Genomic DNA, 23,758 nt, shown 5'->3' on the forward strand with positions numbered 1-23,758 from the left:
TCCAGCCTGGGCGACATAGTGAGACCCCTTCTAAAAATTAGGCAAGGTAGTGCACACTTATATTCCTAGTTACTTGGGAGGCTGAGGTGGGAGGATTGTTTGAATCTAGGATTTGAAGGTTACAGCTATGATTGTGCCACTGCACTCCAACCTGGGCAACAGAGCAAGACCTTTTCTCTAAATAATAATAAAATGCTGTAAGGGTTCAAAAGAAGAATAACTAGGGGTGACTTCACTAAGTCCTGAGGAGGGAGGAATAGATATTACCAAAGATAGGAGATACTGATGTATACAAGGTAACTGCAGTTGACAAAGAGTAGGTGTGGCTAATTGGAGCAGATTATGTCCATGGTGTAGTGGATTTTATGCATTTTTTAACAGAAGAAACCACCTCAATTTTTTTTTTTTTTTTGAGGTTAAACTTCAGTATATGAAAGAGGGGGCAACCCACCAGTTGTTTTGATTGAAGCAGAGTTCTAGGTCTCCAGGAATAGTTTAAAAACTGTAACTAGGCTGGGCACGATGGCTCATGCCTGTAATCCCCAACACTTTGGGAGGCTGAGGTGGAAACATCTCTTGAACTCAGGAGTTTGAGACCAACCTGGGCAACATAGTGAGACCCTGTCTCTACCAAAAAAAAAAAAAAAAAAAAAAATTAGCCTGGCATGGTGATGTGCACCCTTAGTCCCAGCTACTTGATGGTTTAGGTGGGAGGATCACGAGAGGCCATGAAGTTGAGGCTGCAGGGAGCCTTGTCATTGCGAGTGTACTCCAGCCTGGATGACAGAGTGAGAGCATGTCTCAAAACGCGCGCCTGCACACACACACACACACACACACACACACACACACACACACACACACACCTACAACTAGAAGGGAGAAATGGGAAATATTAATATAGGCACAAATCTCATATATGCTAAGCACTTAACAAATATCTCATTTAAATCTTATAATAAGCCCCTGAGAGAATTACTGTTGTCCCATTTTGTGGAAGAAACTGAGTCTTAGAGAAGTCTAATATGTTGCCCAAGGGTAAGCAACCAGTAAACTACAGAATCAGGATTCAGATCTCAGTCCTTCTGCCTCCAAAGCTCATGCCACACTGAATGTGGAAGGCTTTAATGCTCCTCCAATCTGGAATTGTATTTTGTAAGCCAAAGACACCTTGATCAGAGCAAAGGTATAGACTTATAGCCAGAAGAGGTACTGAAGGCCGGGTGTGGTGGCTCACGCCTGTAATCCTTGCACTTTGGCAGGCCAATGTGGGTGGATGCTTGAGCTCAGGAGTTCGAGACCAGCCTGGGCAACATGGCAAAACCCCATCTCTACTTAAAATGCAAAGAAAAAATTAGCTGGGCGTGATGGCATGTGCCTGTAGTCCCAGCCACCTGGGAGAATGAGGTGGGAGTATCGCATGAGCCCAGGTCGACGAGGTTGCAGTGAGCTGAGATCATGCCACTGCACTCCAGCCTGAGTGACAAAGTAAGACCCTATCTCAGAAAAAAAAAAAAAAAAGAGATATTGAAGATAAGTTAAAACTCACTATACAGTTGAGAAATTTATTTTTAGGGTTCCAAGATGTTTTAATGATAGGGCTGAAACCCAAACCCAAATTCTTTGATTTGCCATCGAAATCTCTTTTCATTATCCCAGCCAGGCATTGGTGATGGAAATAAAATAATAGTCTGGTCAAAGAATGTCTGAGGATGGAGATGGAAAACCATTTAGAAAGTTGTCTGGGTATGAGTATAGATAAGGACTTGAAAGAGTAATAGTGGAAATGGAAAGGAAGGAATAACTATGAAGGCTGATAAAACAGGTCAACTATGAAGACAATATATAGTCAGTTTATGCACATGTTTGACTAGCAAGCCCCTATTCACTAGATTTAGTGTTAATCTTTTATAATAGCCATCATTTATTAAGTGTTTACTGAGTGCTTGGACATGGATTTTCTAACTTAAATCCTCTTTGAGGTAGATACTCCCATTTTACAGGTGAGAAAATTGACATTCTGAGCAATACTTTGCCCAAGATCTTTTTTCCTTTTTTCTTTTCTTTTTTTTTTTTTGAGACGGAGTGTTGCTCTGTCACCCAGGCTGGAGTGCAGTGGTGCAATCTCGGCTCACTGCAACCTTCACCTCCCTGGTTCAAGCAATTCCCCTGCCTCAGCCTCCCAAGTAGCTGAGATTATAGGTGCACGCCACCACACCTGACTAATTTTCCTGTATTTTTATTAGAGACGGGGTTTCACTGTGTTGGCCAGACTGGTCTCAAACTCCTGACCTCGGGCAGTCCGCCCGAATCGGCCTCCCAAAGTGCTGGGATTACAGGCATGAGCCACCACGCCCAGCCTGCCCAAGATCTTACAGCAAATAAGTGGTAGAATCTTGGTGCCAAAACCTATGCTTTTAACCAATATGCTGTAATGTACCTAAACTGTAGGTGCTAGCTTACTTCCCTATCCTGGAGAGATTGGTGAGAAATACCAGTGCCACCGAATTGAAATATACAGTAGTTATTCAGGCCAGAAAAAGTGGAGATAATTCTGAATATGATATATTCTCGTAGGGCACTTGAAGTGGTCATATATATTCTTCATGATGAGTATAAATTCACTAGAAGCTTAAGGCTAAAGTTGAGCGGTAAGAACTTTTGCCAGATATTTAGGGATGGAAATTGGTGTCCAGGGAAAAAGAAAATACTGTAACTTATGTCTCATACTATAATTTCCTCCCTGACTTCTACTTTCTATTTCTCTCCTGTGGCATTTTAAATATTCAATCTTGTATAATTTTTGTTGATGTGTCTCTTTTACCTAATTCAGTAGACTGTAAATTCCTAAAGGATAGTAATTACTGTGCATTTATGTATTCTCTATTGCTGTTTTTCTTGTTTTGTATTCTGCATATGTTTATTGCATGCTTAAAAGGTGCCAGATCTGGGTTGGGTGTGGTGGCTCACGACTGTAATCACAGCTCTTTGGGAGGACGAGGCAGGTGGATCACTTGAGGCTAGGAGTTCAAGACCAGCCTGGCCAACATGGCGAAACCCTCTCTACCAAAATATACAAAAATTAGCCAGGCATGTTGGCGCACGCCTGTAATCCCAGCTACTTGGAAGGCTGAGGCATGAGAATAGCTTGAACTCAGGAGGCGGAGGTTACAGTGAGCCTGGGTGACAGTAAGACTCTGTCTCCAAAAAAAAAGAGAAAAAGAATGTGCCAGATCTGTACTAAGTCTTTAAGAGTGAATAAGATAGAACCTCTGCCCTCCAGAGGTTTATTTCTAATAGGGAAACAAATAATGTAACAAATTTAATACAGTATAATGACTTTTAATTGTGAAGTTAAAGGTACAGTGGAAGCTTAATAGAGAATTGAGCAATTTAACTTATAATTTCAAATTTTTTTTAATAATTAACAAGTGAAAAGTCTCAGATTGTGAGAATAAAGAAGCAACCAACTATTTTCTATCTGTTCATCTATACTTGCTGATAGATACATAGAGTACAGGTGTCTGTGAGTTAGTGGAATCTCTTTATTCTTCCATGAGAAGCGTTGGTATTTTAAAGTGGAATGAAATCTGAAAATGATAAGAACATAAAGTAAAAAGTGTTTTATAATAAACATATTTTATTAAAATCTTTCAAAAGTTCATTTAAAATTTACCACCAAGATTCAAAACAATGGCACTTAAAACACTCGGAAAAGAGAACAAAGTGTAATATATTTTTATGTAGTATAATATCTTTTCAAATGTAGTTTATTAGTTTTAAATCCAGTATTTCCTTTCTCACTAAATCTTCCCAAACCAGTAGATAGAACTCCCACTTGGTTTTCTTGTAACTCCCATTTGGTTCAAAAGGAGGGAGCAAAGAATGTAGACCTGAAAAGTAGGAGTTGGGGCCCGATGATAGCATACGTTGTTGAAATTGAGTGAGTGTGAGACAATAGCAAGTGGTGTGAGTTTTGCTGTGTTTAGAGAAGCTAATTGTTGCCACCTAAGATTATAATCTCAGTGTTGCTGGATCTTCTAAAATTGTTAAAAGCAGCCAGGAATTCAGATTCCTTTGCTGTGAAATGTTCTAATTGATAAATGTTGGCTTGAAGTCTAAAATAATGAAATTAAACCAAACATACCAGGCTGTATTTGAACCGCAAGTTACTACTTTCTGAGCTCATCTGAAATTTTACCTGGGTTCAATTCTAACTCTGCAACTAGTAAGCACTGTGACCTTGCTATACCCTCCATATAGCCATATTTTTACAAGATTTGGGGGTGTCAGGAATTAAATATGGCTATATGTTTTATATACGTATATATTTCTCTCTCCAGTATATAGAATGAGACATAATGCCACTTAAAAGATTGAGAAACTTAAATGTTTATCTGAGGTGAAACTGCTAAGGATTGGAGCTACCTTTACTAAACAAGTCTTCTTACTTCTACCCCAGTGCTTTTTCCATTATTAGTCTTACGGCTTTCAGCAGAATCACCTTGGGTTCTTGTTAAAAATGTAGATTCAGGCCTGGTGCAGTGGCTCACGCCTGTAATCCCAGCACTCTGGGAGGCTGAGGCGGGCGGATCACCTGAGATCAGGAGTTCGAGACCAGCCTCAACATGGAGAAACCCCGTCTCTACTAAAAATACAAAATTAGCCGGGCGTTGTGGTGCATGCCTGTAATCCCAGCTACTCGGGAGGCCGAGGCAGGAGAATTGCTTGAACCTGGGAGGCGGAGGTTGCGGTGAGCCAAGATCGCGCCATTGCACTCCAGCCTGGGCAACAAGAGTGAAACTCCGTCTCAGGGAAAAAAAAAAAAAAAAAAGTAGATTCTGAGGCTGGGTGCAGGGGCTCACGCCTGTAACCCTAGCACTTTGGGAGGCTGAGGTGGGAGGATGGCTTGAGTTCAGAGTTCAAGACCAGCCTGGGCCACATAGCAAGAGTTTGTATCTACTGAAAAAGAAAACAAGCAAAAAATTTAATGTCGATTCTGACCAGCATAAATCAGCAGGTCTGGGGTAGGGTTCAGGAAATGATATTTTATTTTATTTATTTATTTTTTGGAGACAGAGTTTCGCTCTTGTTGCCCAGGCTGGAGTGCAATGGTGCGATCTCGGCTCACTGCAACCTCCGCCTCCCAGGTTCAAGCGATTCTTCTGCCTCAGCCTCCCAAGTAGCTGGGATTACAGGCATGTGCCATCACGCCCGGCTAATTTTTGTATTTTTTAGTAGAGACAGGGTTTCACCATGTTGGCCAGGCTAGTCTCGAACTCCTAACCTCAGGTCATCCACCCGCCTCAACCTCCCAAAGTGCTGGGATTATAGGCGTGAGCCACCACGCCTAGCCCAGGAAATGATATTTTAAATATCCCCTTGCCCCATTTTTTAATGCAAATAGAATGGATCAGGGCTAGGAAAACATTCTTTTGGACCATATGAATAACAGGCTGCTAAGAAAATTACCTTCATTATAGTAAATAGGGTGGACAGTTTTTTTTTAAAATTTATCCAAAATGTATTGGTTACACTAAAGTAGTATAGTGCTGTTTATTTTTTTTTTATAGTCTTAGCCTTAGCCTAATTTACATTGTTTCCTATCTTACTATTCATAGACTTTTGGACCTAGGTTAGTTTGCCTTATTAAAATGACACTGGGTTAGTAGGATACTTAGGCAAGAGAGTGGAGTGTCCAGGAAGCTTCTTAAGTGATCAAAAGGGTATATAGTGATAGTGGTTTGTTTCTTCTTCTTCTTCCTCCTCTTCCTCTTCTTCTTCTTCCTCCTTTTTCCTCCTTTTTTTTTTTTTTTTTTTTTTTTTTTTTTTTTTTTTTTGGCTCACGTGATCCTCCCACCTCAGCATCCTGTGTAGCTGTAGCTGGGAATATAGGCATTTGCCACCATGTCTGGCCAATTTTTAAATTTTTTTCATAGAGACAGGGTCTCCCTATGTTGCCTAGATTGGTCTGGAACTCCAGGGCTCAAGCTGTCATCCTGCCTCAGCCTCCCAAAGTGCTGGGATTATAGGCGTGAGCCACCATACTCAGCCTGTAATACTTTGATTATTGATCATAGATAATAATTTTCTCCATCTGTAAATGGGGTTGTTTCATTACCATCAAATTGTATGTAAAACATTTGGAAATTATCACAGATTCTGTTTTAGAGTATCTTTCATTTTAAGGTATTTACTTTCAAAAATGCCAAATTTAAATTAGCCGCGCTTGGTGGTGGGCTCCTGTAATCCCAGCTTCTCAGGAGGCTGAGATAGGAGAATCGCTTCAACCTGGGAGGCAGAGGTTGCAGTGAGCTGAGATCACGCCACTGTACTCCAGCTGGGGCAACAGAGTGAGTGAGACCCTGTCTCACAAACAAACACCCCCAAAATGTCTAATTTGGAAATAAAAGGAAGACTAATTTCTTTATTTTCTGAACCCTTGAGCATTCTGTATAGTGATTTAAAGTTTACAAAATATCTTCCATTTGTTGTCTCTTTTGGTCTGTATGCCAGTCCTAAAAAGGGTGATGGGGTAGGTGTGGTGTGATGGCTTATGCCTGTAGCCCTAGCTACTTGGGAGGTTAAGGCAGGAGGATTGCTTGAGCCCGGGAGTTTGAGGCTGCAAGTGAGCTATGATTGTGTGACTGCACTCTAATCTCCAGCCTGAGCCATAGAGCTAGAACCTGTCTAAAAAAAAAAAAAAAAGGTGGTGATATTCTCATTTTGCAGAGGAGGCTGCTGAGACTCAGGCTCTGCTTGCCAAAAGTCACACAAGTGTCTAGCTATTATCTCTTATTAGAGAGCTAAGCTTTGCAGCCCAGTCTTTTTTTAGGGATTGCCTAGAAAAATATAGGAAGAAGTTTATTGGCTGGTTGCGGTGGCTCACACGTGTAATCCCAGCACTTTGGGGGCTGAGGCGGGCAGATCATAAGGTCAGGAATTCAAGACCAGCCTGGCCAGTATAGTGAAACCCTGTCTCTACTAAAAATACAAAAATTAGCCAGGCATGGTGGCACGTGCCTGTAGTCCCAGCTATTCAGGAGGCTGACTGAGGCAGGAGAATTGCTTGAACCCAGGAGGTAGAGGTTGCAGTGAGCCAAGAGTGTGCCACTGTACTCCAGCTTGGGCAACAGAGTGAGACTTTGTCTTAAAAAAAAAAAATTTTTTTTATTAAACATGAAGTGGAGGCCAGGCACGGTGGATCACACCTGTAATCCCAGCACTTTGGGAGGCCAAGGCGGGCAGATCACTTGAGGTCAGGAGTTCGAGACCAGCTTGGCCAACATGGTGAAACCCCGTCTCTACTAAAACACAAAGAAATTAGCTAGGCATGGTGATGCATGCCTGTAATCCCAGCTACTCAGGAGACTGAGGCAGGAGAGTCACTTGAACCTGCGAGGCGGAGGTTGCAGTGAGCCAAGATTGTGACACTGCACTCCAGCCTGGGTGACAGAGTGAGACTCAGTCTTTAAGGAGAAAAAAATAGATGAAATGGAGGAGTTGCAGTGGAAAGTTAAATGAGGCTGGAAAGTTTTGGGGTAATGGAGTGATCCTGGAATAGTAAAATTTTCAGTGTAGCTATGAAAAAACAATAGTAAGTTTAAGAAGGCATTTGATTGTTGGCTTATTATAGTATCACAAGACTGGCTGCTGTCTACATAATTCCCCCAGATATTTTCTACTCAAATATTTTCCACTCTTCAAACTTTAGAATTGTGAAATGAACCTTATAGATTTGTCTAACTCCTTTATTTTTAAGACAGAGTCTCACTCTGTCGACCAGGCTGGAGTGCAGTGGTGTGAACTCGGCTTCACTGCAAGCTCCACCTCCTGGGTTCACACCATTCTCCTGTGTCAGCCTCCCGAGTAGCTGGGACTACAGGCGCCTGCCACACGCCTGGCTAATTTTTTGTGTCTTTAGTAGAGGCTGGGTTTCACTGTGTTAGCCAGGATGGTCTCGATCTGCTGACCTCGTGATCTGCCCGCCTCGGCCTCCCAAAGTGCTGGGATTACAGGCGTGAGCCACCGCGCCCGGCCTTTAACTCCTCTATTTTTGGATCACGAAACTAATATAGGCGGCATGGTGACTCACACCTGTAATCCCAGCACTTTGTGAGGTTGAGGCAGAAGGATAACTCAAGGCAGAAGGATAACTCGAGGCTAGGAGTTTGAAACCAGCCTGGGCAACATAGTGAGATGCCGTCTCTACAAAAAAAAAATTTTTTTTTTTAATTAGCCACACATGGTGGTGAGTGCCTGTAGTCCTAGCTACTTAGGAGGCTGAGGTGGGAGGATCACTTGAGCCCAGGAGTTCAGTGTTACAGTAAACTATGATGACTTCACTGCATTCCATCCTGCCTAGGCAACAGGGTGAGATTCTGTCTCTAAAAATAAAAAGAAATTAATAGCTAATAATGGGTCACATGCCCCATTAGTGACAGAACTGTAATTCAGATCCCCTGAGTTTCATGTTGCCACTCTTTACAAGTATATTTTTTCTTTTGGAATTCATTAATCAAGAAATACTCATGTAGGCTGGGCACAGTGGCTCATGCCTGTAATCCCAGCACTTTGGGAGTATGAGGTGAGTGGATCACCTGAAGTCAGAAGTTCGAGGCCAGCCTGGCCAACATGGTGAAACCCCGTCTCTACTAAAAATACAAAAAATTAGCCACCTGGTGGCGGGCACCTGTAATCCCAGCTACTCAGGAGGCTTGAGGCAGGAGAATCGCTTGAACCTAGGAAGTGAAGGTTGCAGTGAGCCGAGATCGCGCTGTTGCACTCCAGCCTAGGCAACAAGAGTGAAACTCCATCTTAGGGAAAAAAAAAAAAGAAAGAAAAAGAAATACATAGATTGGAGCTCACTGGTAATTTTTGGTCTACCTACATGTATATAGGAGTGTACTGGGTACTTGAAGGAAGCAATTAATTTTTACTTTGACCTATTTTTTTAAAAAGAGGAAAAATGTTTTCAGAATTTCTAATAGACCACTTACCCTAAACCTAATTTCCTGGAAAACACCATTATTATGGGGGCTGACTTGAGGTTTTCCTTCACTGAAACTGGTTATGGCAACTTTCCAATTCAGTTTTTTAAAAGCTTGTCGATATATGTTGAATGTAAGTTCTTTAGTATTTTTTTCTTAAAGATTTGATGCTTCCTTCTCCTTGACTACTGAGTGATAACAAGAAATGAAATTGAACAAGCCTTAAGGCTCTAATGACCAGTAATGTAAAACTCAAATATTTCGTTATAAAAGTTTACATATTTTTTGATATATGGAGACCTTTCTAATATAGTGATATGTTCTACTGATAAAATAATTCCTTGATTATGAGAGTTAAATCATTAGTATCTTGTGATGTTAAGCGGCGCGCATCATGATGACTAAGTATTTACAGTTGAACAAGTTTCAGACCCGCTACGAACATGTTCATTCTCTGAGTCAACAAATGCTTTTTAACTAAATGCTATTCTGGCCTACATACTGTGTCAGATATGGGTATAAACATAAGTAAAACTCAGGGCACAAAAGTGCTACCACTATTTTTCCCCCCCTGAGACGGAGATTCTCTCTTGTTGCCCCAGGCTGGAGTGCAATGGTGTGATCTCGGCTCACTGCAACTTCTGCCTCCCGGTTTCAAATGACTCTCCTGCCTCAGCCTCCCAAGTAGCTGGGATTACAGGAACATGCCACCACGCCCAGCTAATTTTTGTATTTTAAATGCAGAGGAGGTTTCGCCATGTTGGCCAGGCGGATCTCGACCTCCTGACCTCAAGTAGTCTGCCTGCCTTGGCCTCCCACAGTGCTGGGATTATAGCCGTGAGCCACCATGCCTGGCCTTTTTTTTTTTTTTTTTAACTAAAGACTTAACTGTTTTTTTCCATATCTCCTAAGCCCCATGTTTTAGACTATTTTACCCCAAAATTGTATTTATTAATTTGGCTTTCCCATTTGAAAAAACAAATTGATCTTAGCATGGTGGTTAGCTTGAGGCAATCTTTAGTGAGTCATTATAATTTTAGCTAAAACAGTTGTATCTCATGTAAAAGTATGATTTTCTTTAGGTTTTTTTTTTTTAATTGAAAGTAACTCATGAATTCTCTTTATTATCTCTTCTAAGGGCTTGAGGATATCATGTTATCCCTGGATGAGATATCCTTCCCAGGCCTAACATTCTGATTTAACAACACTTTCACTAAAGCCTTTTGCCCCACCTTTGTTCCTGTTTATTAATATATTTAGTTATATGATTAAAATTGAACTATTTTATCCTAGATGGAAAGTATCAGATGGAAATTCGTTTAGGTCATAATTAAACTTGTGTGCCTTAGAAAACATCTGTATTTGAAAATCAAATTGGCCAGGCACCGTGGCTCATGTCTGTAATCCCAGCACCTTGTGGGGCCAAAGTGGGCAGATTGCTTGAGCTCAGAAGTTCAAGAACAAACTGGGCGGGCAACATGGTGAAATCCCATCTCTACAAAAAATAACAAAAATTAGCCACATGTGGTGGTGTGCACCTGTAGTCCCAGCTTCTTAGGAAGCTGAGATGGGAGGATTACTTGAGCCCAGGAGGTTGAGGCTGCAGTGAGCCGTGGTTATGCCACTGTACTCCAGCCTGGGCGATGGTGAGACCCTGTTTTAAAAAATAAATAAAGGAAGAAAGAAAATCAAATTAATTTGGTTGTTGTATAGGTCACTAAATAGGCCGTGGCAAGAATATAGTAGGTTTTTGTAGTACTGGATAATGTGAACTCTATTTTGGGTAGAAAGTTTTTCTTTTTTTTTTTAAACCTTAAAAACTCTCTAGGGATTAAGTAATGTGCTCAATGTTTTCAGTTAATGTTTTCTGAGAGGTAGCATGTATCATATGTTAGAGTTGCTTAGAAAAATATCTAAACGATGCTGAAAGTAATAATTGTTTCTATGCCGCCTAAAGACTGTCATTTTCAGGAGAAATTTGCAAAAATTAAGCTTTGGTTTGGAAATAAATGTACCATTTTTTATTCAGTGTTTCTGAAAGTTTCATGTTTCAGTTTCTGAAAGTTTCAATAAATGCAGTGATATTTAAGTCCATTAACATGACTTGAATCCTATTTTGAATACTTTTGCAAATCAGAGAATCACCTGCGTAATTTTTTTAATCTTGATTTTCACATATGTATTTGCATTACTTAAAAAGAAATAAGTACTTTAAAGATGTCAGTGTAGGTTCTTGGCCTTTATCAGTTTAATGGTCTTTTTTCCCCCCTTTTCTCTTTTTTTCGACAAGGTTTTTCTCTGTCACCCAGGCTGGAGTGCAGTGGTGCGATGATAGCTCACTCCAGCTGCTGGGCTCAAGTGGTCCTTCTGCCTCAATCTCTTCAGTGGCTAGGACTGCAGGTGCACGCCACCATGCCCAGCTAATTTTTTTAAGAAAAATTTTTTGGAGAGACAGAGTCTTGCTCTATTGCCCAGTATGGTCTCAAACTCCTGTCCTCAAGGCATCTTCCTGCCTTGGCCTCCCCAAGTTATGGGATTACAGGCGTGAGCCACCAAGCCCAGCCCAGTTTTAATTGTCTTTTGAAAGTGGATTTTAGGCCGGGCTCATTGGCTTACACCTGTAATCCCAGCACTTTGGAGGCTGAGGTGAGCAGATCACTCAAGCCCAGGAGTTTGAGACCAGCCTGAGCAATATGGTGAAACCCCATCTCTACTAAAAATACAAAAATTAGCCAGATGTAGTGGCAGGCACTTGTAGTGTCAGCTACTCAGGAGGCCTAGGGGCAAGAATTGCTTGAGCCTGGAAGCTGGAGTTTACAGTGAGCAGAGATGGCACCACAGCACTCCAGCCTGGGTGGCTTAGCAAGATCCTGTCTCAAAAAAAACATGGATTTTGTGACTTTTTGATGGCTTTTATATTTACTTGCACTTCATTAAGGTCGTCTTTAAAGACAACTTTAGATATCTTTAAAAGACAACTTCAGACATTTTTAAGCTTTTTTAACTGCTTATGCATTAGCTTCACAAATGTTCTGTTTTCTGTCATTCTCATGCTGAACTCAGTTGAAGTTCCAGCTGGTCAGATTACTCTATTTTGCCTATTTATTGGTAATTCATGGAACGTGGTGCTGTGGTTGTGGTGTTTTTTTTTTTTTTTTTACATCATCACTATATGCAGTGCCCAGAACAGTGCCTTGAATATAGTAGAAACTCTCTTTCTCTCTCTCCCTCTCTCTCTCTCTCTATATATGTATATCTATACGTATACATATATATACACACATATATATATGTGTGTATATATATTATTTTATTTTATTTTATTTTTGTCTCTTTGAGACAGAGTTTCACTCTTGTTGCCCAGGCTGGAGTGCGATGGTACGATGTCAGCTCACTGCAACCTCCGCCTCCTGGGTTTAAGCGATTCTCCTGCCTTAGCCTCCCGAGTAGCTAGGATTACAGGCATGCACCACCATGCCCAGCTAATTTTGTATTTTTAGTAGATACAGGGTTTCACCATGTTGGTCAGGCTGGTCTTGAACTCCTGACCTCAGGTGATCCACCCGCCTCGGCCTCCCAAATTGCTGAGATTACAGGCCTGAGCCACCGTGCCCGGGCTTTTGATTTTTTTGGGGGGCTGGGGGAAGGAGTGTCGTTGTGTTGCCCAGGCTGCAGTGCAGTGGTGCAATCTCAGCTAACTGCAACCTCTGCCTCCCGGGTTAAAGTGATTCTCCTGCCTCAGCCTCCTGAGTAGCTGGGATTACAGGTGCCCGCCACCACGCCCAGCTAATTTTTGTGTTTTTAGTAGAGATGGGGTTTCACCATGTTGGCCAGGCTGGTCTCGAACTCCTGACCTCAAGTGATCTGCCCACCTCAGCCTCCCACAGTGCTGGGATTACAGGCGTGAGCCACCATGCCTGGCCAAAACTCAATATTTGTTGTAAATATTTGTATTGAATCTCTGTAAAGGGAAAAGCAGCAGAGATACATTGTGGTGTTCTTACATCTTACATTGTGGTATTCTTACATCTGTTGACAATTCAACCAGTGTTTTAATCACTGTAGAAGCTTCTTCCTTTCTAATTTGTTTCTGCAGGGAAATCATATGTCTTCTGTTTCTAAAGTATGGCTGATTACTAGATTATGGTTGTCCTTTAATATATTCTTCCCAGTTGTTCTATTCCTAGAGTTTGTCTCTTTAAAAATAGTGTTTCCCTGGGCTGGGTGCAGTGGCTCACGCCTGTAATCCCAGCACTTTGGGAGGCCGAGGTGGCAGATCATGAGGTCAAGAGATCGAGACCATCCTGGCCGATATGGTGAAACCCCGTCTCTACTAAAAATACAAAATAATTAGCTGGGTGTAGTGGTGCACCTGTAGTCCCAGCTACTCAGGAGGCTGAGGCAGGACAATTGCTTAAACTTGGGAGGCGGAGGTTGCAGTGAGCCGAGATCGCGTCACTGCACTCCAGCCTGGGTGACGGAGTGAGACGCCATCTCAAAAAAAAAAATGGTGTTTCCCAAAAAACAACAAAAGAGTTATTTCTCTGTAGTTTAAGTCTTTAGGACAGTTTTGTAGATTGGTGTAACCTTAACCATTTTAAAATCAGAACTGATTCCTGAGGGATTGTTCTCAATGACAGAGTGGCTGTGATAATCAGTGGGTTTTTGTGTTTGACTGTATTCTTTCTTTAGTTATGTCATAATGCCTTCACATTTTAGCAAGACTTGCATATATATGAGAGCACTTAGGAATTTCTATTATTGCATAAGTAAAACTACCTTTTAAAATAGGCAATAGGCTGATGTGCAGCTCACACTTGTAATCCCAGAGCTTTGGGAGGCTGAGGCAAGAGGATCACTTGAGCCTGAAAGGTGGAGGCTGCAGTGAGCTGATCGTGCCACTGTACTCCAGCCTCAGCGACCCTGTCTCTAAAAAATAAATGTGTAATTCCAGTTAGTGAAACATTATTTAAGGTTTTGATTTAGAAAATATGAGTATCAGTTGTTTTCCATCAGATTAATACATTGATATTGGCATATTCTTGATTTTGCATGTGTTTCCTTTCCCTTCTCCAGTTGGCCAAAGTACAGTAAGTGTCTGTAGATCTTTTCCTGAGGAACACAGTTTCTTTTAAGGAGATTATTTAGTGTTCTGGTTGAAGTTGCTTCCTTTGGAGTGAAACAAGCAACAAAAGTGTTCTCACTAATTTAATATATTTTAAATAATATTTGCCGTATTTTAAAAGAAACCAAGAAGTAGGGAACCTGGATTTTATTTTTAAAAGAAGTTGAGGCCAGGCGAGGTGGTTCACGCCTGTAATTCCAGCATTTGGGAGGCCGAGGTGGGCGGATCACCTGAGGTCGGGAGTTTGAGACCAGCCTGACCAACATGAAGAAACCCCGTCTTTACTAAAAATACAGAATTAGCCGGGCACGGTGGTGCATACCTGTAGCCCCAGCTACTTGGGAGGCTGAGGCAGGAGAATCGCTTGAACCCAGGAGGTGGAGGTTGTGGTGAGCTGAGATTGCGCCATTGCACTCCAGCCTGGGCAACAAGAGCGAAACTCCATCTCAAAAAAAAAAAAAAAAAAAAAGTTGAGTTTTCTAGAGAATACATATTAGCAGACACTCTTGCTGCCTACCTTTTGAGGTCATCACTACAAATTGGTATTCAGATATTGTAAGTGATGTTCTTTAGGATTATCATTGATAGCAACTGAATAAACTGAGGGGGTTTTTTGTTTTGTTTTGTTTTGTTTTTTAATGCTGCAGCCTCTTCCTGTATGTAGTGTTTGGTGTCTTTTCCCACTGGGATCTTTCCTTGGTCTATAGCCTCTTTAATAATGTTAAGAAATTACTACTTGGCCCAGGCAATAATGTCACCTTCAAGATTGCTTTGAAAGTCATACCGTTTATTTTCTGTGAGTTAACTCTGAGTGGAGTAATTTTAAATGTGACAGCTCTTGTGATGTCGGTTTCTCTAGAGCTGTCCTTCAAAGATTGGTTTTGTTGTGTGCTGAAAGAAGGATATTGGCCAGCCTGGGAAGTCTCGGTTAACAGGAAGCAAAGTTCTGAGGAGAGCCACTTAAAGAGTTGTATTCATTCATAACAGAATTTAAATGCACAAAGTTCTCCAAGCACTGAAGAGCTAAGATTATTTTCTAGACCGCTTAATTGTTTTATATATATATTTCTAGAGAAGTCTTGCGGACATCTCACCCATACTCCAAGCCTCCTAGAGTTCTTTTGGTGAAGTAAATGACTTGATTACTGTCCAGTTAGTTGATCTGATAGAGTCTTAGATGTCATTTCTTTTAAAAGTCCTACCTTGGGCCCTGAATACTGATTTACGAGAATGAATAGTTAAATGAAAGATTGGAAACTAGAGCTAGTTCTCTTACTTTAAACTGACACCCTACCCCCTGCCTTATTGAAGAGGGTGTTGTTCATGTTCTCAAGTAGCAGTACAAAAATCTCACACCTTGGTCTGACCAGTATGAAAACAGCTGCTGTAGCACAAAATGTCCTTCCTCTGTCCCCGGCTGAGATTGGGGGAGGGACAAAGCCCAACTGTTACTTTACCCCATCCTGTCTGCCTGCTAGAAGGCCTGTTTCCTACCCTAATGGTTTCTGCCTAACAAATGGTGTTTCTTTTTTACAGCATTATGATCCTGGACTTGTTGTGGTGATGGTAATCTTAGCAGTGGTAATTTTTTATTTTCAGACTGAATTACTCCTTTTGTCATCAGTGCACCAATATGTTAGGCTTACTTTCTCTGTTGTAGCCTTCATCCTTCTGCTTGGTCTTTTTCATTTTCCTTTCCTTTCCTTATGCAACTTGTCTGATCCTTGTTCATTAAAGGGTAATGTTAAGAAGGGATGTATCTGTTTGTGTTAGAACTGCCAATAAAATCAGTTAAAACATTAAATTCTAATACTGTCAAAAACTTGATTTCCCCACAATGTAATGGGCACTAGCACTTGCTACTGCAATTTATAAATAAATTAAAACAAACTTTGACTGCCTTAGAAGGCAAAAGTACTAATGCAGAGTTTATAAACAGGGGTTTACAGAGGTAATGAATTTGTACCAAAACTTTCTTGATTCTTGCAAAACAAATTCTGACAGATCAAAAAAGATACCAAAATAAATTGCTTTGACATTTCTTTTTAATTCATTCATTGGACTATTTGTTTTTACCAGTAAATCCCTGACTGAGACGTTATGAAAGTGATATTGCACCTAGGAAGTCATTTTTATAACCTGTCTTTAATTTGGTCCTTTTGCTAAAGATTGCAGTCACTGCTTATTTATTATACCATTGGGCATAGGGTAGTAATGCATTTTCATTTTGCTTTACTGGCAGTCCTTTGATTGTATCTAAAAGAAGGCTGTATTCTAGAAGTTGTTTTTTTTTTTTTCTGACATGAGATGTTCTTTAACAGTTTGGGTTTGGTTTTTTTGTTTTGTTTTGTTTTTTTACTGTGATAATTCTAATTCTCCCTATTTATTGTTTAAAAACAATAATAGGATACATAAGTAGTTAAACTTATGAATTTGTTTTTCATTCCATCTTAAAGGCAAAAATTAATTCCACAAATATAGAGCCACCAAATACAAGTGGTTGTGGTCGTTTTGAACATGGTTTCTTCTTTATTTGGCAGGACCAAAACCAGTCATGATCATGGCATTTATTTTTTAAAAAGTTTTTTTTGGGGTTGGGAGGGTAATGCCTCAGATTTAGCCTAAGAAAACTCCATTTTTAGCCCAAAGGTATAATATATATCTATATATATATATGTGTGTGTGTGTATAACAACAACAACAACACAACCAAAAAAACCAATTGTTTACACCAGCCTGAGTGAAATGATGAGGGAAGTAAACATTGTGTTTTTTCACTAAAGGTGTACAACGGATAAGGTAAGTCCTCTTTTCAGTGGGCTTACATCACAATAAAAAGCGCAAGTTGTGATGTAAAACAGCTGTGGTAGTAAAGTGCTTGTCTGCCCCATTTTGCTTTGTTTGGCTGGTTATGAGTGGATTAAATATATATTTATTAAAAAAAAATTTCCAGCATAGATCAATTAGTTTAAAGTCAATTTTCTTCGCAACTAGTCCTTTTCACAGCTTACCAGTTACCCTCGCAGCCAGTGTTAAATCCACTCTAGGAAATGGGACTTTAGAGCACCAGATTAAAAGGAAAACTATTCTTTTCTCTAAGGGCAACTAATTGTTTCTTTTTATTTAAACTTTTCACAGCCCCATTAAATTGTAAAGCATCTCCTAGTCTATGAGGAACATCAAAAAAAATTGTAAAGCATCTTTTGAAAACAAATTCAACATACTGAGTTGTAATTATAGAGTTTTACTGCATCATGTTTAAAAATGTACTTTTTCTATTTAACCATGCCAGCTGAGATTTTTTTTTTTTTTTTAACTAGGTTAAAAAGTTGTGTGGGAGGATATCAGTGGGCAGAGTAAAGTGATTTTTGATGGGAAGTTATTTGGGGATCTTAAAAGGAATTTTTAAAGTTTTGCAATTTAAACCTCCTGATGCCATTGCTTAAAAGTGCTTTGCATTACTTATTAATGTAATTTTGCCATAGTAATTTGAAATTAATCCCAACTGGAAGGTCAGCCAAGGTGGTTAATTGGGTTTAAACTAGGAAAGGAAGGTCTTGAGTGTAAGCTGTGAGAATGGCTTGTGTTTGGTTCACTGTAGCTTTCTGGTCTCTGCACTCCAAGGCAAGATCTCTAACCACCCAAAACCCAATGTGTAAAATGAGCTGTTGGTTTGGCTTTGCACCTTACCTTGATTATGTGTTCCTGTTACAGGGAGAACAGATCCCATTCCAATCGTTGTCAAGTATGATGTCATGGGCATGGGTCGCATGGAAATGGAGGTAAATTGATCTCATTAACTCATAAGTTTTGTGGGATATTTTGAAATAATACTAATTCCAAATTCAGATGTCTGTGCAAGAATACATTTATCAGATGAAATGTAGTTTTAATATTTTTCTTTGGATGACTAAAAAATATATTTTACATTTTCATTTAGTGCTACTTTTGAGACAAATAGAATATAAACAGAGCTGCTGTTTTAACTGGCACATAAAGAAGTTAAGTGATTTGCCGAGGGTTATACAGCAAGGCAATATCAGACTTAGATCCAGACCTTGGTACTTGCTTCAGTAGGCAGTGTTGCTCAGCTCTTAAAATGTTGCTGTGATAAAAGCTTTGCCTTTGTAGAATTGGGTATGGCTGTCACCTGTAATACCTACTTTTCATTGCCTAAAATATTTTCTTCATTGACTCCTAATTCTTTTTTTTTTTTTTTTTTTTTTTTTTTTTGAGATGGAGTTTCGCTCTTGTTGCCCAGGCTAGAGTGCAATGGCGCAGTCTCGGCTCACTGCAACCTCCATCTCCCGGGTTCAAGGGATTCTCCTGTCTCCTGTCTCAGCCTTCTAAGTAGCTGGGATTACAGGCGCATGACACCATGCCCGGGTAATTTTTGTATTTTTAGTAGAAACAGGGTTTCATCATATTGGTCAGGCTGGTCTTGAACTCCTGACCTCGGGTGATCCGCCCGCCTCGGCCTCCCACAGTGCTGGGATTACAGGTGTGAGCCACTGTGCCCAGCCTCAATATTAATTTTCAAAGAATTAGGAGTCGCTGGGTGCAGTGGCTCACGCCTGTAATCCCAGCACTGTGGGAGGCCGAGACAGGCAGATCACCTGAGGTGAGGAGTTTGAGATCAGCCTGGCCAACATGGTGAAACTCCATCTCTACTGAAAATACAAAAAAAATTAGCAGGGCATTGTGGCGGGCACCTGTAATCCCAGCTACTCAGGAGGCTGAGGCAGGAGAATCACTTGAACTCGGGAGGCAGAGGTTGCAGTGAGCGGAGATCATGCCATTAAACCCCAGCCTGGGCGACAAGAGTGAAACTCCATCTCAAAAAAAAAAAAAGGAAAGAAAGAAAAGAAAATTAACATTGAAGTGAAGTCTACTTTCAACAAATGTGCCTTTTGGAAACTACCAGCATGAAAGTAACAAACTATTTTGCATGTGATTTTCTCTGTGAGGTGACAATAAGGCAAGCAGTAGCTAAGCAAAATACAATTTTTTTTTGGTTTTCAGATAATACTGTAGTTGTGCAAATAACTTTTTCATATCTAATCTTGGGGGTACTTTAGGAATTAAATCTAATCATATCTATTTTTGTCAAGCTTGATTATGCTGAAGATGCTACCGAACGGCGCCGTGTCCTAGAAGTAGAAAAAGAAGACACAGAAGAGCTGAGACAAAAGTACAAGGTATTTAAACAAAGCTATTCATTGGGAGATGGGGAGGTGCTCACTGAATAAGAAAGAACTCAAATTTTGTTGAAAATCATCACTGTTGCTAACAGCATTTGTTTGACATTTGGTGGTAATTAGTAGTAGATCTCAGATTTCTATTACATTCCTATTTATTGGCTCTGTAAAAACTATAGAGATAATAATACCTACTTCTAAAGTGTGTTAGAAAGATTACATGAGTTAGTGTTTGAAAACACAATGCCTGTTACATAGTAGGTATTCAAGTAGTGGTAGCAGTAAAAATTGTTAAAAGTCCTTTGAGGCCAGACACAGTGGCTCACACTTGTAACCCCAACACTCACTAGAGACGGGGTTTCACCATGTTGGTCAGGCTGGTCTCGAACTCCTGACCTTGTGATCCACCCGCCTCGGCCTCCCAAAGTGCTGGGATTACAGGCGTGAGCCACCACGCCAAGCCTAATTTTTGTGTTTTTAGTAGAGATGGGGTTTCGCCATGTTGGCCAGGCTGGTCTCGAACTCCTTGCCTCAGGTGATCTGCCTGCCACGGCTTCCCAGTTTGCTGGGATTTCAGGCGTAAGTCACCGCACTTGACCCCCTTTCTTGTTTTTGAACTTAGCTTAGCTATATATTAAATTTTTGTGTGTTTTATTTTATCCAGAACTATAATATAACCAACTCATCTTCTTTTCCTGCCCCTTTTTCTTTCCCCTTTTTCTTCTCCTTTCCTCTCTCTCTATTCACTCTTCAGCCTATTTATACTGACTTTAGCAGTTTTCACCAAACCACTTTATTCAAGGCCACCAAACACTTCTATTTGCTAAATCCAATAAATCATTTATTTATTGATTTATTTTATTATTATTATTATTATTATTTTTTTTTTTTTTTTAAGACTGAGTCTCACTCTGTTGCCCAGGCTGGAGTACAGTGGTGTGATTTAAGCTCACTGCTCCCAGGTTCAAGTGATTCTCGTGCCTCAGCCTCCGAGTAGCTGGGACTACAGGTATGAGCCACCACGGCCGGCTAATTTTTTTGAATTTTTGGTAGAGATGGGGTTTCACCATGTTGGCCAGGCTGGTCTCGAACTCCTTACCTCACATGATCTGCCCACCTTGGCCTCCCAAAGTGTGGGGATTACAGGCGTGAGCCACTGCGCCTGGCATACTCTTTCTTCTTTAAAACATTTTCATTACTCTTGGTTTTGAAGAATTTATACTTTCCTAGATTAGTTGCTTCTTATCTGTCTTGCTGCTTCTATGTAGATTCCTTTGTTGGCTGCTGTTTATTCTGCCTGAACTTCAGATATTGGAGTTCCTCAGCTTCAGACCTGGGCCGTCTTTTTCTGGCTACATTCTTTGTCTAGGCACAAGAGTGGTCATGACACCATGTTTCATCACCTTTCACTTGGTTAAATTTTCTCCTTTGGGTTTTAGCTTAAATATTACCTCATTATAGATCTTCCCTAATCAACTCATTTAAATAATTAACCACTCTGCCTTATTCTCTTGCAACAACCTCTCTTACAATTTGTAATTATAAATTTTTATTCACTAATTTATATTCTGCTTTCTGTACTAGTCAGAAAGGGCATTGAGGAGAGAGAGTATGTCTATTTGTCTGCCAGTATATATCCTGCATCCAGCACAGTGTGTGGTGCATAAGTACTCAGTAAATATTAGTTGAATGAATAAATATTTTGAAATAGTGAGAAAAGCCAGATTCATTTTATGTACTGTCTGAAATATAAACATTATAAAGAATACATTTTTATTTTTCAAGTAAAAGTTACACTGTCGAGTGAAAAATAAATGAAATACCTCAGTAATTCACAGCCTCATAAGATTATACATAGTATCTTGAGATGTTCTCTCCCTGGTAATAGAATTATTTCTCGGCTGGGTGCAGTGGATCACAGCTGTGATTTGGGAGGATTGCTTGAGCCCAGGAGTTTGAGAGCAGTCTGGGCAATGTAGCAAGAATCTGTCTCTACAAAAAGAAAAAAGAAAAAAAATAGCTAGGTGTTGGTGGTGCATGCCTATAAATCCCAGCTACTTAGGGAAGCTGAATTGGGAGGATCACTTGGGCCCAGGAGTTGAAGACAGCAGTGACCTATGATCATAACACTGCACTCCAGCCTGGGCAAGAGCAAGAATTACTTTCCCCATCTTATTGATCAAAATATTTACTCCGAAACCCTGTCAACTCTGAACTACACTGTTTCTAAAATCTTAAATGTCCTATTGTCTGACCATGATCTTTTTTCCTTCCTGCTGTCACTCCTTTATTCTCCTATATTTTTTCTTCAACTTCACATGACTTTGGAAGCTTTAGTAACTTAGCTCCTCCTTAATTTGTACTTTTCCCCTCTAGCACCACACACTCATGTTTACCTCTCATAGCACTTTGATCCCAACTCCCTTTCCTCCTAGTCCTTTTGTCATACATACTCACCAAAAGCCTGTCCCGTTAGTACAAAATGCATTACTTGCATTCTTCATTTCTATACCCTTTCTGCCAACCTCACTGGGCCCTCAGAGCTGCCAATTAATCCTCTCATGTGTCATCTCCCTCTTAGTCCTCTCAGCTGTCATTCTCAAACATTGGTACTCAGCCTTCATCTTTCCTTAACTACCCTTGTCGTATCTCTGCCTTCCCGTATGTTTTTAGTTAAGAAAGAGAATTTGGACCATCAGGTAGTAATGCCTTCATCTACGTATACTATCCTACATCAAACCAGGGTTCACCTGCTCTCATACTTCAATATTTCTCTTTTGTTTCACCATCTGTTAAATGATAATTTGTACGTACATCTGAATTCTGGATCCTAACTCTCCCTGTCTTATCAAGGACCTTCCACTTCTTTCCTGTATTGGCAACCTTTCTCTTTATTTGTTCTTTTCCTATCAACAGTAAACATACTTGAACATTTGTTGGGAGAGGGAATCCTAAAATTAAAAAAAAAAAAAAAAAAAAACCCACTCTGATTTACTCTCCATATAGCTACCATCTTCTCTTTTTACTTGTCTTTAGAACCAGAATTCTTAGTCACTACTCTGACTGCTTCCTTTTCATCACTCTCTCATCTCTAATTTTATAGAGTTGGGATCTCACTCTGTCGTCCATGCTGGAGTTCTGTGGTGCTATCATAGCTCACTACAGCCTTAAACTCCTGGGCTCATACAATCCTCCCACCTCAGCCTCCCAAGTAACCGAGACTATAGGCGTGCACCACCATGCCTGGCTAATTTTTTTTTTTAAGAGATAGGGTCTCACTATGTTGCCCAGGCTGGTCTCAAACTCCTGACTTCAAATGATCCCCCTACCTCAGCCTCCCATTTTTATTTTTTAATTTTCATTTTTATCAAAGTTTTACTTGTATATAATCTTAGAGCCAAATAGCTCTACCAGACTTTTAAAAAACAAAAACTGCAGTCTCATTTGACATTCTTGTTATTTTATTAAATATTTTTAATGTGTGAGATATAAAGAAAAACTATAAACACTTAGGTATTTTCTACTCAATTTAAGAAAAAGCACTATCAGTAACTTCATGATCCCATCGCATTTCTGTCTCCTTCAGAGATAAACACTATGCTGATTTTTGTGTTTTTCGCCTTTTTTTTTTTTTTTTTTTCCTTTTTGAGACAGTCTTGTTCTGTCACCCAGGCTGGAGTGCAATGGCAGAATCTCAGCTCACTGCAACTTTTGCCTCCTGGTTTCAAGCAATTCTCCTGCCCCAGCCTCCTGAGTAGCTGGGATTACAGGTGTGCACCATCACACCCAGCGAATTATTTTTGTATTTTTAGTGGAGACAGGGTTCTGTCATGTTGGCCAGGCTGGTCTAGAACTCCTGACCTCAAGTGATCCGCCTGCCTCAGCCTCCCAAAATGCTGGGATTACAGGCGTGAGCCACTGTGCCTGGCCCCCTCACAATTTTGTAGGTAAAATTGTTGTTGAGATAAAATTCACATAACATAAATTTACCATTTTAGTCATTTTATAGCAATACTACAATTTAATGATTTTTAGCTTATTTACAGTGTTGTAAAATTATCACCACTGTGGCCAGTGCGGTGGCTCACACCTGTAATCCCAGCACTTTGGGAGGCCAAGGTGGGCGGGTCACTTGAGGTCAGGAGTTCCAGACCAGCCTGGCCAAAATGGTGAAACCCCTTCCCTACTAAAAATACAAAAAAAAAAAAAAAAAAAGCTGGGCGTGGTGTTGTGCGCCTGTAACCTGAGCTACTCAGGAGGCTGAAGCAGGAGAATCGCTTGAACCCAGGAGGCGGAGGTTGCAGTGAGCCAAGATCGCTCCACTGCACTCCAGCCTGGGCGACAGACAGAGTGAGACTCTATCTCAAAAAAAAAAAAAAAATGCAACGGTGAACATTCCTGTCGTCTTTCTGATCTTTATAGAGAAGCTTTCAGTCTTTCACCAT

At 40.4% G+C, this 23,758-nt stretch overlaps 1 protein-coding gene across 7 annotated transcripts in view; it reads left to right on the forward strand.

Annotated features, from left to right (window-relative positions):
• The window catches only part of GPATCH8 (G-patch domain containing 8), a 108,452-nt gene that overhangs the window by 49,026 nt on the left and 35,668 nt on the right, over positions 1–23,758 (forward strand). For 4 of the 7 annotated variants that reach the window (XM_031011094.3, XM_031011095.3, XM_031011096.3 and 1 more), the window contains 2 exons: positions 17,830–17,897; positions 19,227–19,313. In XM_031011094.3, the coding sequence (XP_030866954.1) occupies positions 17,830–17,897; positions 19,227–19,313 (155 nt within the window). Of the gene's footprint in view, positions 1–15,651; positions 15,697–17,829; positions 17,898–19,226; positions 19,314–23,758 lie in introns of all 7 variants that reach the window. The other 3 variants (XM_031011097.3, XM_063706359.1, XM_055387921.2) reach the window with 1 other exon arrangement.

Source organism: Gorilla gorilla, chromosome 4 (assembly GCF_029281585.2).
Source record: "Gorilla gorilla gorilla isolate KB3781 chromosome 4, NHGRI_mGorGor1-v2.1_pri, whole genome shotgun sequence".
Taxonomy (NCBI): domain Eukaryota; kingdom Metazoa; phylum Chordata; class Mammalia; order Primates; family Hominidae; genus Gorilla; species Gorilla gorilla.